Genomic DNA, 12,963 nt, shown 5'->3' with positions numbered 1-12,963 from the left:
GGATGGATGGATGGATGGATGGATGGATGGATGGATGGATGGATGGATGGATGGATGGATTTCTAGTCTCGAGATCCCTCATAATCTTATCTTAAAGTGATACTGTGTAACTTTTAGCCATCAAGGGGGACCTGACCTGTAACTTCCAGGTTTAGCACCCTTAAAGACCAGTGGAGACCATCTGATTGAGATGTCATGAATTTACTGGTAAAGACACTCCTCTAGAATAAATGTTACATCAGAGAACCAACAATATGTCTTAGCTGGTGTCATCTGTTTTGATGTTTAAGGACATCTTTTAGATTAGTTAGGTTTAAGAGATTCTCCAAATGCTGTAAAGCATTACTCAGAGTTAAAGCGATGACTCGTTCAGCCATAGATCGGATGCTCTGAAGTTACATTGTGAATTCTTGAGAAGGGCAGCCGATATGGAGCAAGTGCTGTAGATTAACCTGAAAGTCATTTAATGGACCTCAAATTATGCAAAGACGTGGATAAAAGTTGCACAGTGTTGTTTTAATCTAATCTTTAAGCTCTACATGAACTTAAAATTATTATGTTTACAATCAAGATCATTTACAATCACACCCCTTATTTAATCTCCTTCATATCACCGCCTCCTTCCGCTCCCTCAGGAGCAGAGATTTTCTCTTGTTCTGCTTCCAGACTCTGGAATCCTCTCCTCTCTATTATTGACGCTACATCTATTTAAATCCGGACCCAAAGACACCCCTTCGAAAGATTTATTCTCTGTGATTTGTGAATTTCATTGATGATGTTCATCATTTTTATTGTTCTTTACTTTTATTTGTGTAGCAATCTTGAGTTTTATGAAAGATGTTTCTATAGAAAATTTATTATTATTATTAGATCTACATACAGCTGTAACATTAGTGATTTGCATCTGTAAGAACTTGAGTTTTTTTTTTAAACTAGTTAAATTTTCTTGATTTATTTTACACACTTTTTGAAAAATCCTTTAATAAAAATCCTATATAATAAACAGGACGCAAACAGTTTAACAGCTTAAATTTTTACAAAGGAAGGAAGATTTTAATTTTTTAATTTTTTTTTTACCATGTTGTCAAACACTTCACAAAGCTGTTTCCACTGTTGAAAGATTTTGGTTGCAGCCCTCTCATGCTTCTGGTTCTTGCATGAGTAGTTATTCTTCATGAGCTGGCCGATGTACTCCTTCACTACATGGTAATGCAAACGGTTCGCAAATTCCTGTCCAACAGAAATAGGGATGGATTATCAGAACAGCATGGAACAAATGGAGAAGGGAGGTGATGGATTGTGCCTTTCTTGCCATACAATTAAAAAATTATGTAGTCAAAATCAAATATATTATGCAGTGTCAAAGCATTATGCTTTGACACTTTAACTTCCACCAATTCATTTTTTTTTTTTTACTGCTTCCGTAACAGACTAAAAAAAATCCAACAGGAATTTCCAGGATGCCAATGAAAAGAACATTCAGCATTTCCTTTTTCCGTCTTTCGGAGAAATTACATGGCTGTTCATACAACAGGCGTTTATTCATCCACCAGATAAGACCCTGGAGAGTTAAGAACAATTATATATTACAACACTTCCAAGACAAACAATAGCTAATACAGCTGAAAGCACTGAGACATTTACTTTGGTTTGATGCTGATGTCAGCATTACAGTAGTGCTCTAAAGTTTACACTTTGTTGTCGCCTTTTTTTTTTTTACAGAATATAAATCATAACACAAAAATACAGCTTTTCTGCTCATGGTTAGTGGTTGAATGACAACATTTATTAATAAACAACTTGGTTAAATTGCCCATTCTTCTTGGCAAAAGGCCTCCATTTGTAAATTCTTTGGGTGTCTTGCATGAACATGAGATGTCCCCAGATTGGCTCAATGGTAATGAGGTCAGGAGACAGATTGCTGTAGCCAATCACAGGTCGGCTTGGCCTTGTGTTTTGGACAATCGTCTTTGTGGGACATCCGATTACGTCCCATATGCAGCTTTGAGCCTGATATATATAAATGTGCCTCCACTATTTGCTAACAACATTCCTCATTCCACTAGCTTTGATCTGTGCCTTTGTAGCTCAAACATCCCCAAAACATCAGTGATTCATCTCCATGCTTTACAGTAGGAATGGTGCTTCTTTTGACATAGGCCTTATGTATATCTCTCTAAATGCAATGTTTATGGTTGTGGCAAAAATGTTTTAGCTTAGTATCATCACTCAAAATGTCCTTGTTCTAGAAATTCTGAGGTTTGTCCCTTTGCTGTTTATGCATATTGTAGATAAAATACTTTGCAGTAATGCAATGGATTTTTTCTAGTAACACCATGCAGCCCATTTTTCTTCAACTGCTTCAGTTTGTGCATCTTGAAAGAGCCACTCAGCTAGTTTTCAGAGAGTCCTAGCTTTCAGCTGATTTCGTTTTATCCTGAACAATTTTGTTGGCCTACGTAACAATGGCTTACGGGCTTCCTCCCACAGTCCAAAAACATGACTGTTAGTTTTTTAGCTTCTCTAAATTCTCCTTAGGTGAGTGTGTGCATGAATGGTTGTTTGTCCTGTTTGTCTCTGTGTTGCCCTGCGATAGACTGGCAACCCTTCCAGGTTGTACCCTGCCTCTCATTCATTGACAATGGAGATAGGCACCAGAACTCCTCACGACCCCAACAGGGATAAGCATGACGGAAAATGGATGTATGGATGGATATTGTCCAAAATAGAATAACATCAATTAAAACTTCCCAAATTTGATCAATCAGACAAATCGTAACCATGCTTCTGTACCTCTAAATATGGAGGACTCATGTGTTCACAATGATCACAAAGCTGCCTTGTACGGCTGTAGAGGTTTTTGAAGTCATCATCATTGGTAAGCCACTTCCTCGTCATCATCCGCCTGAGGAAAGGCTGGAAATAAGTAAAGAAATTATAAGAAGAGGCAAAGTTTCCGATTGGATTTGTATTAAACAAATTTTTAGGTTTTCTATATAGGAGGTTAAACAAGTGATACATAACATATTATATAACATACATATTGTGCACAATAGGAATATTCAGATCAATTATTCCAAATCAAAGTGTTCTTTATTGATTTCACATTTAAAAAATCATTTCCTCCTTAGCAACTACAGCGACTTTAATTTCTAAACAATGTTGATATAAGCAATAGGTTTTTTTTTATTTGCATTTCATATTTCTCCTTACACTAAACAAATTTCTTATCTCAATAGTCTCAGTTTGAGAACTTCTGTTAAGTCCATAATTTCTAGATATTGTAAAGGTGTTTCTAAAAAGAACGTCAAGAGTTTAAGATCTCTTTTTCACTTCCTCTTAAAAAACACAAAATGAAATGTCTAAACTTTAAGAGGAAGCGAACCAATCAAAGAGGAACAGAGAGTTTACCTAATACAGCTCTTCTAGCATATGCAACAGTGGAGTTACCTTGGCATCATCTTTATACTGTTTCCCCAGACTTTCCATTAGCCTCTCAATAAGCCCTTTCACCTCTCCTCTGAACGCCTCCACCTCGTTTGGACAGCTGTCCATGTACCCCTCCATGTATTGCCTACAGACAAAAAACAATGAGAAATTTAGAAAATGTCATCTTTTGTGTGACTTTTATGCGTGTACACCTAAAAATTTTCACAATTTGTCGTTTTGCAACCAGATTGGATTACATCTTGGCAAAAATAGATGTAACACACCAACACAAAGCCATGCAAAACCTTGAAGCAATCAGAACAGGATATCATAAGGCAGCTGTACTCAATGTTGACCACCTTTCATTGCAAATAGAGCTGCACATTTTCTCTTAAACATATCTATCAACAAAATAAGATTCTTGGACTCAAAATAAAAAATAAAAAACACATCTGCATGGTCAACTCTTTTAAATCTCTAAATGCTGCAAAGTCGCCTCCTCCCAAGACAGTTTTCCAAGACACTCCTACAGGAAATGCATCATTGCGCCCACGGTGATTGAAGAGGAAACTCCAAAGTCACATTCTGTCTCTCCAGACTGACCAAAGGCTAAGTGAATCTGCTGCAAACTCCAAAACCAGATTGCTTCTAAACAGACTCCTTGCTAAATTTCTCTCTAAGACTAAGGACTTTCAGGTGCAGGAGGCTGGAGTGCTGGAGCTCCTACAAACAAAGAACTTCTCTAAAGTGAGTCTGCCTTGTTAAGCCAATACTGGAGAAACCCAGCTTTTCCAAAAGCGAGATCAGCAGAGGTAGAGGTTTGGCACATTTAGGGAAAGATTTTTTTTTAGCTAAATAATTTCTTTTTGATGATAATTTCATATCTTCCCTGTAATCTAAAGGTAATATAACAAAATAGGCTTCATAGCACACCACAATGACATGTTTAAGCTGCTGTTTATAAAGCAAAACAAGTTTTAATTTAGGTGGATGCAGAGTGGGTAGCACTGCTGCCTTAAAGCAAGAAGGTTCTGGTTTCGATTCCCAGCCTGGGGTCTTTCTGCATGGAGTTTGGATGTTCTCCCTGTGCATGCTTGAGTTCTCTCTGGGTACTCCGGTTTCCTCCCACAGTCCAAAAACATGACTGTTAGGTTAATCAGGGTCCCTAAATTCTCCTTAGCTGTGAGTGTGTGCGTGAATGGTTGTCTGTCCTGTTTGTCTCTGTTTTGCCCTGCGATGGACTGGCGACCAGGGTGTACCCCGCCTCTCATCCACTGACAGCTGGAGATAGGCACCAGCACCCCTTGCGACCCTGGCAGGAATAAACATGAGGAAAAATGAAAGGATGGAAGTTTTACCTTAATAAGGGTTTAAATACTAATATACAAATCATTTTCTTGTGTTTCGTCATATCCTCATCACATTTTGATTAACAAATTATGACCAAAGAGCCATTTAGGCCCCTCAGGTTTGCTAGCTACTAGCCTAATTCAAAGAAGGTTAAACATGGATAAAATAAAGGTTATTCTTCAGTTTAGGCAAATCATTTAATAAAACATTATTTAATATTTTATTTACATCTAATATTTGCATTGTGAATGGATCTGAACACATTCTAATTGTTCTAAATTAGTTAAAAGCTAATTGGACCTCATTTTTAAATACCTTAAGATAAACAAACATCATGGTTCTCAAACATAAAACCCATGCTGAACCGTTATATCATTCTATCATTTTATTGATAAGGATTTTCAACCATTATTTTCTTTCTTCTTTGTACATGGTAGCTTATTAATATTGAGTTTCACTAATTTAGTCAAGAGTTTTTACCGGAAAAATGTTTGACTTGGAGCAGAATGAGTTTTGTGTTAGGATTCCAGTTTGTTTGGGTTGTTTTTGTGTTTTTCTTCTCTCCACCACCAGATGGTGCCCTGTCCTCGTTGGGCCTCCTTACACACCTGCGGCTCATTGGGTCATTACCAGAGGAGTATTTGAGCTGTGGGCTGTCACTACCTCGACGCCAGGGTGTTTGCCAGTATTGGGAAGCCTTCCTGAAACACTGGATAAGCCTGGACCTTCCACCCCCCTGGAAGGATTATCTGAGTCACACTGAGCAAGGGGAAACCTCCTCATGATCCGTTCAAGTCCACCTCTGGAAAACCAGGTGACAGTCCGCTCCTTTACTCCTCTGGGTCCAACGTTAGTCTGCCTGTCCGCTCTCCAATGAGTTCCTTCTTCTCTGGATAAAACTCCACAAACTGGATCCAAGGAATAACCAAGAGCCCCCAAAGCGTGAGTGCCTCTCCAGCAAAATACAAGCCTCAGTCTTTTTTTTTTTTTCCCACGGTCCCTGAACGAATCATAGTGATCTTCCCTTCAGAGTTTCCGGTTCCGGTTCACCAGTCCGTTGAGGTCCAGCATTATAACCCATCAGAATACTCTCTCCGTCTGTGTTTCTTTGCAACCTTCAATAAACCTGTTAACTTTTACCCTTGTCTCTGAGTGGTTCTCTGCATGTGGGTCAGATCTTTAAAGCCTATTATGACATTTAGTTAATAAACTCTAATATTTTGAAAGGAAGATGTGGTACATTTATTCCATATATGCGCAGAGCTCCCTGATTTTACCATGATTTGAGCTTGATTTGTTCTAACAACCAGCAGCTGGGCATGTTTTCACAGAACAAAATATGACAGTCAGAATGTTATCTGACTAAGATATTAGCCACCCCCGACTGGGGTAAGCAATAAATATATCCTAATTACACAACGTCTCCATCATATTTCAGGTGTTGCATGTATAGCTTATTTTAAAGGGCAACATATTTTATTGGCAGCAAAATAACTTAACTCAGGGGTTAGCCTAGCCACTAGATAAACATTTTAAATGGCACATGCCTCTACTTTCTCACTTGAAATGCCTTTCTTGGCTCTGAGTGCCCAAGGTCTTGCGTTTGATAAATGTAACTTAATTACTCAAATGAAGGGTAAATACACTTAGATTAGGACATGTTTAGATCAATTTGTGCAGTTGGAAAAATCTATACTAAGCACCTTTCTTTGAATCTATGAGTTTGTTAATCAGGCCTACTTTAGAGAAGCATACAAGTTAAAGGGTGCAGGGAAGGTGAAAGCTACTTATACACCTCCTCAGCTCCACTTTAATAAGATCAAATGAGTGATATAAATCAAACTGAAATGCTGCCCTAAACATGTCTGTCTGGTTTATATCAGGGGGTGAGGCCAAATCATGCATGGTCCAAGTGCTTTCGCTTTTCCCCCTTTTAATAGAACCGTTTCACACTCGCTTCTCTGTTTCCAGGAAATCACGTGACCATGAAGATTTTTTACTACAGCTATTAATTAAACCCCATCCAGAAACCCCATCAAACCCCATCCTCCCTTAAACTTATGTTTAAGCAGGCAAATTTTCAGCTGAAAAAAAAAATAGAGATGACACATCTTCATAATAGTTCTAAATTTATAAAGACTTCAGAAAGATTCTGTGAAATCATGACAAAACAGATTGAAGCTCATCTTTGTAGAAACTATCTGACTCTAACAATCTGTGTTTTTTATGAGAGAGATGGCCTAGTGGGTAAAGCAGGGAGCTTTATGGATACATAAAAAATATCCATCTAAAGAAGTCCTACAATCTTTAACATGGCCAAAGTATTTTTGATCTTGATCTGAGATCGATAGAATAAGCAGGAGAAGATTCTACTCAAAATAAGTGCAATAATCTGCCAATGTAGTCAGATTTTATGCAATTGGTAGTATGAGAATATATATCATAGCTTCAAGAAATAGGAAAATAGGAAAACTTATGAAAATAATCTTCTCCAAAATAGATTCATAATGCAACAAATTCTGCTCTTTCTTAATATATCACAGTCTAAGCAAGATCACAACTACTTTTTGGATAACAAAATATTTTAAGACATGGTTAGATGTACAAGTTATGTGCAAGGTTGCTTGTTTAAATCCCAAAACCTTCCACTCTGGGTTTCTAAACAAGAGCTTTCACCCCAGATTGCTAGCAGGATGCAAATAATTATGAAAAATTAAGATTATTATCATTGCATTTAAAATATTCCTGAGACATCTCAAATAAGAGACACTAGCTGTAGCAGCAACTTGTTAATAGCTACAAGAATAGCTTTACTCAAGTTATCTATTAGGAGTAAGGTTATTCTATGTTATTCATTTGCTGGAAAAATAATTTTTCTAGATATATTTTGTCAAACCACAAACACAAGGTATATTTTTGTTGTTGAAATTCAATCCCTCTCTTTTCTGCAAAAGAAAAATATAGTTCTTAATTTTCTTAATTTCCTAGGTGTCCTGATTTATTTATATACATGACCATATTTCCCCTTGACCAATTTGCATCAATATAACAGATAAGAAACAGATGTAAAGAATGCTTAGTGATTAAACTAATCTACCAGATGACAGAGTTGGAAAAGTGAGCCTGGTTTAAATACCGGAGTGAAGACATCATGTTTGGCTGGGATCTTACATTTTTTCCACACAAGCTTGCGAATGCTGCATCACACAACAGTCACATTCTTGGTTTTACCATTAGCTGTTAAAGTTCCGAAAAGTGGCATTTTCAAACTAAAAGTCAAACTGAAATCAGAATGTGCAACCTAACTTTGACTAAATATTCATAAACAAAGGCAAGTATAAAGGTGTAAGCAGGCAGTATAGTTCTCAGAGTAGAAACAGTGCTGTGTTTCACATAAAATAACTGGTTTCTGTGAGGCACCCTGTTTACTTTCTCTTCTAAAGCATGCCACCACTTGCAGTTAAGCCACAACAACTCCATTGTCAGTTTCTCATTTTTTATGTCGGGGGACAAAAAGCCAGCTGCGGGTTTGTGGGTTTGTCATCTCGCCCGTTTGCAGTGCATTATGGGATTTCTGTGAATCCATGTGACTTACTGTAAAGCAGCAAAGCTGTTAATGTAGGTTATCTGATACTTTGTCCACAGGGGTTGGGGTTGAAGGGCGCTGCAATGCAATATGAACTGGTTTTCAAACCTAGAGAAGAGAGAAGAGACCTTAGTTAGTCGAGAAAAGAAATAAAACTGTGAGATAATGCAGGCGACTTGAAATCCTTTCCTTATGTCTTCAGTATTTATAGAAAGATTATATGCTATAAGCAAATACAGAATCACAAAAGATTGTAGAGGGAAAATGATGCATGAATTTCAGTTTGCTTCTAAATCTGAAAAGTGTGGCATGCATTTGTACTCAGTCTGAGTCAGTTATTGTGCTGGGTATTTAACTAGAGGAAGAGTCTGAGCATATTCCCTTCATTTTAACTTTACTTCACTTGTCGCCTTAACATTTCAGGATCCGTTTTAAAGTTATTTTGTTTGCTTTAAAATGTCCTAATAGCCTGCCATTCATTTTATTATAATTTTATTTGTTATTTTTATATGTGTTGCTCCCAATCCTTTTAAAGTGCTCTACAAATAAAACAGGTATTGTTTAGCAATCAGATCAAATTCAATATCAATTAATTGCAAAAAAAAAAAGTTTTACAAGTATACTTAATGTTCTAATCAATGCTATTTTCATCATGTTTTTTACCATAATCTTCTAACTTCAAATCATGATATCTTAGCCATGCCATAGCAGACTCATTTTGTGGCTCTAAATATATAAATTGTCAGTTTCTCTGTAAAATGTATTATTTTATTATTTTATTATTAAGTCCTCTTTGTGGGTCTGATAAGTAATTTGAACTTTTGCAGAAAAGGAAATTACCACATAAAAAATCTAAAGAGAGAACATTCTCACGTGGACCAACACTAAGTGGCACATGATTGTGAATAAAAAAAAAAAAGGCTTTCAGTATTTTCTAAAAATAATAGTCTAGAATAAAATTAAATAAAATTAAATAATTAAATTTCTGTTTTCTATCAAAGATAAAATTTATGGTAGAATAGAAGTTTAACTTTTGGGGTCAACCCACCACAGCACTACCTGCATACAAGTGAAGTGGGACCTTTAGCGCTTTTTTTTCTAACAATAACTTTTGTTCTCTACAAAGTGAGGGGAAGACATAGCGGTTACAGTATGCTTGTTGAATTGTGTGATAATTAACTTTGCAATCTAAAAACTTTCCATTTACTAACAAGACTGAAGGTCTGTGAGGTTTGTTGCTTTCTAATCTAATTCTGCTTTAAAAAAAAAAAAAAAAAGTTCTCCCTTATCTGTCTACAGTAATGCTGTATTTTCCTTGGTCTTAATGATGCTGTTAGTTAGAAAATGTTTTACCAGAATCCTCAGACCCCAGAATAAATTAAACACAGGTAGAGTCCTTTTAGGTTATCTGATTATATCTGAGGACAGGTTATTATTTATTTCATTAAGGAACATCAGAGGATACTGGATAAAAGAAAAAAAAAACCTACAAAGCATTTAACTTTTTGTAAATAGCTTTTGAAACCACGTGTAATTTTCCTTCTGCTTTCTATTGTTGGAGCTTGCGTTAATCTGTTATGTAAAACTCCATTATAAATAGATATGTGTCATAATGTCAGATTTAGAAAAAAAAACAAAACAAGGGAAACTATGTGGAAATATGGATTGAAAAATTTAGGTAATATGAGTTTTTTTTTATTTTCAAGGGGCTGGGGAAGGAATGTCTGAGATTCAAGAATGAAGTCTTGATAATAAAAAGATAACTGAAGATGATAAGTTTGTTTAATCAGAATTAGACATACGTTAATAATCCCAGAGGGAAATCACTTGAATTAAATACTTTAAATGTCTAAAAAATCCTCTCATGGAGATTTGACCCCAGTAAATATGAACCACCTGTAGACAGTGCAACAAATATTCCTGGGTGAAAATGTTTTCACATAGTTAGCTGAAAGTTTAGTTGTTGTTTTTTAGTTTTAACTGTAAATAATTTTAAGATTTTGTTTTAATTTTTAAAATGAACTCAAGTGTTCTAAGTTTAATGTTTGCAACCAAAGCGTAGTTATCACCTTCTATGGTATTATTTTATTCCTTTAATCAGCAATAAATTACAATAAACCGTTGATGAAAACAACACAAATTAATGCTGTAATAACAACTATAATAATAATAACTTGAAATTAACTTAATTCTTGCTTAACCCTTTCAATTTACCTTGTGGGAAAGGTTTTCAGCTCCTCAAGACAGGAAACGATCACTTTCTTTTCCAGTTCAATGTCTAGTTTTTGGGAGTGGATCACATTTGCCTTCATATTCTGCAGACAGAAACAGACAGAATTAAAAACGACACATGAGAAACATTAAGCTATCTGCTGCCATCTAGGGGATGCAATCCAGCATTACACCACAAATAATAAAGCATTATTGTCATTTCTCTTGAATATACAGATTTTTACTTGATTTGAGCAAAAAGCATCTGACTATTTGAAAATGTAAATACATTATTTACATTAAATATAAAAAACAACAACTCTATTATCTTATTTTAAGTGCATAATGTCTAATTTTCTTATTTTAAGGGCAAACATACTTCCGTAGGCAGATCATGTTTTTAATGTGCTCATATTGAGGGAAAATACGGCTAGTTTAAGATTATTTTTTTATTATTTTTAGATAAATTTTTCCCATTTACATATTCCATGATGTTTTCAATTTTTTTCAAGTTTGTGTTTACATTTTAATACTAACGGCAAATATATTTTTTCTTTAAATAGTTATCACTGTAAATCCGTAATAATCACTTGAAATTATATTTGTCAGCAAAAATCTGCTGGACAAAAAAAAAAAAAAGAAAAAAAAAAGAAACGATAGAAAAATAAGAATTGTTAAATCTGTCATAAACTACTTGATTCCAGAGGAACATCCAAATGTTGATTTGAATTTAACTAAAGACAACTTATAACTTATATTCTAATTTAGTGGGCGTAACAACAGTGAGGCTGTTAGGCCCTGTCTTCACTATGGTATTGATTTTTTTATAGCCTGAATAAGTATGATCATCATTTTTTGTAGAGAGCTTTAAAACACCTAACAGCTAAAAAAAAAAGAAAGTATTAAACATAGCTAAAAATAATTAAACACAATAAAAGAATAAATTATAACATAAATGTATAAAATAAGGCTATAATAAAATAAGCTAAATAAGCATGGTAACAACAATTTAGTCCAGCCAGCAAATAAAACTGAGTCTTCAGGCATTTCCTAAAATTTGGTAGTGAAGGAGATGCTCTATTATGCAGTGGGAGGCTCTTCCAAAGAGGAGCGGTGATAGAAAAGGCTGTCGCTCCTTTGAGCTTCCTCTTAGACGTTGGTCCCTGCAGGAGCTGCTGGTATGTTGGGAACATTCCTTAAAGATTTTCAATCTACTGTGTATAGGTAGATCAGCTGCACAATCATGCTGTGAATCTCCCATTCCACCATATCAAAAGAAAGGTTCCTCTCTATGAAGACCACTGGAGCACAGTAAACTAAAAACCAGTTTGAACTAACATGGCATATACCGCAATGCACTCTCTTCTAATAGCTATGGTAAGCTAAGATTACCAAAGTGAGCCTAGACAAACTGCTTCCATCAGCCTGAACCACGGAGCTAAGGCAGGATGGATCTATGCTCTCTTGTTTATGCAAGAAGCCAAACTGATTTTTTAGTTTCAGTTTCTCTTTTGTAGTTGATAACCTTGGTATGCAATGTGGTCTTCAGCTGATGTAGACAGAATCAGTAAGTAGATTTTAAATGATTGTCAAAATGGTCAAAATAAACCTCCATGTTATCTAATCAGAAACCCTGATGATGAAGATGTTCCTCTACCAATATCATTTCCATGCAAGTAGTTTGATTTAGCAGTATAGGAGTCATGAATTAGAGTCTTACAGTCCAGATGTCCATAGGAAATTGAGAGTGAAAGACGTTGTCTTCTATCTGGGGCTCATTTTTGTCTTTCCAAACATCTTTATTTTCCAGTTCGATCACTCTGTCCAGTGCAGCACTCATGTCATCCTGCAGTGCACACACAGAGAGAAGCAACGGGACAACCATGTGAAAACATCAGGCTCAGCAGGAACAAATGGGTTTATTTCAGGTTACTAATACTCAGAAATCTGCTCTGAGCTGAAATGTTATTTTATGTTAGTAAAATACAATAAAATGTTAGAGTGGGGCCATTTTTCAGTTTTAATATATTTAGATGTTCACATTGTGGGTCCTTGGTCTGGTAATGATAATCAGTGCCATCAACGCCTGTATGTTATATTTCTAAAATGGTAAATATGTAAAGATTTAAAACACACAAATCAAGACTACAATCAAAAAAGAAAAAAAATAGTTATGGGGTGGAGGAAAAAAAGTAAGAGGTCTTTGTATTTATTTTCCTAAAATAAATTCAAAAAAATACATTGCAAAATGAATGATACTACTACCGCCATGCTTTACTGTGACTGACTTAATGCTTGGGTAAGACACTTTAAAGGCACACTATGCAACATTTTTCAGTTAATTAATGTGTTCCATAACGTTATGGATGATTAAATGACGTTATGGA

General features: G+C 35.5%; 1 protein-coding gene across 2 annotated transcripts in view; it reads right to left on the bottom strand.

Annotated features, from left to right (window-relative positions):
* The window catches only part of LOC107087090 (exocyst complex component 3-like protein 4), a 35,759-nt gene that overhangs the window by 5,330 nt on the left and 17,466 nt on the right, over nucleotides 1-12,963 (bottom strand). For both annotated transcript variants that reach the window (XM_015378460.1, XM_015378459.1), the window contains exons 8-13: nucleotides 12,297-12,422; nucleotides 10,580-10,680; nucleotides 8,375-8,473; nucleotides 3,451-3,574; nucleotides 2,794-2,916; nucleotides 1,078-1,230 (exon numbers count right to left, since the gene is read on the bottom strand). In XM_015378460.1, coding sequence (XP_015233946.1) covers nucleotides 1,078-1,230; nucleotides 2,794-2,916; nucleotides 3,451-3,574; nucleotides 8,375-8,473; nucleotides 10,580-10,680; nucleotides 12,297-12,422 — 726 coding nt within the window. The remainder of the gene's footprint in view (nucleotides 1-1,077; nucleotides 1,231-2,793; nucleotides 2,917-3,450; nucleotides 3,575-8,374; nucleotides 8,474-10,579; nucleotides 10,681-12,296; nucleotides 12,423-12,963) is intronic.

The sequence above is a fragment of the Cyprinodon variegatus genome, unplaced genomic scaffold (assembly GCF_000732505.1).
Source record: "Cyprinodon variegatus isolate N-32 unplaced genomic scaffold, C_variegatus-1.0 Scaffold173, whole genome shotgun sequence".
Lineage (NCBI taxonomy): Eukaryota > Metazoa > Chordata > Actinopteri > Cyprinodontiformes > Cyprinodontidae > Cyprinodon > Cyprinodon variegatus.
Note: the sequence above shows the minus strand (reverse complement) of the source record. Positions and strands in the feature narration are given on the sequence as shown.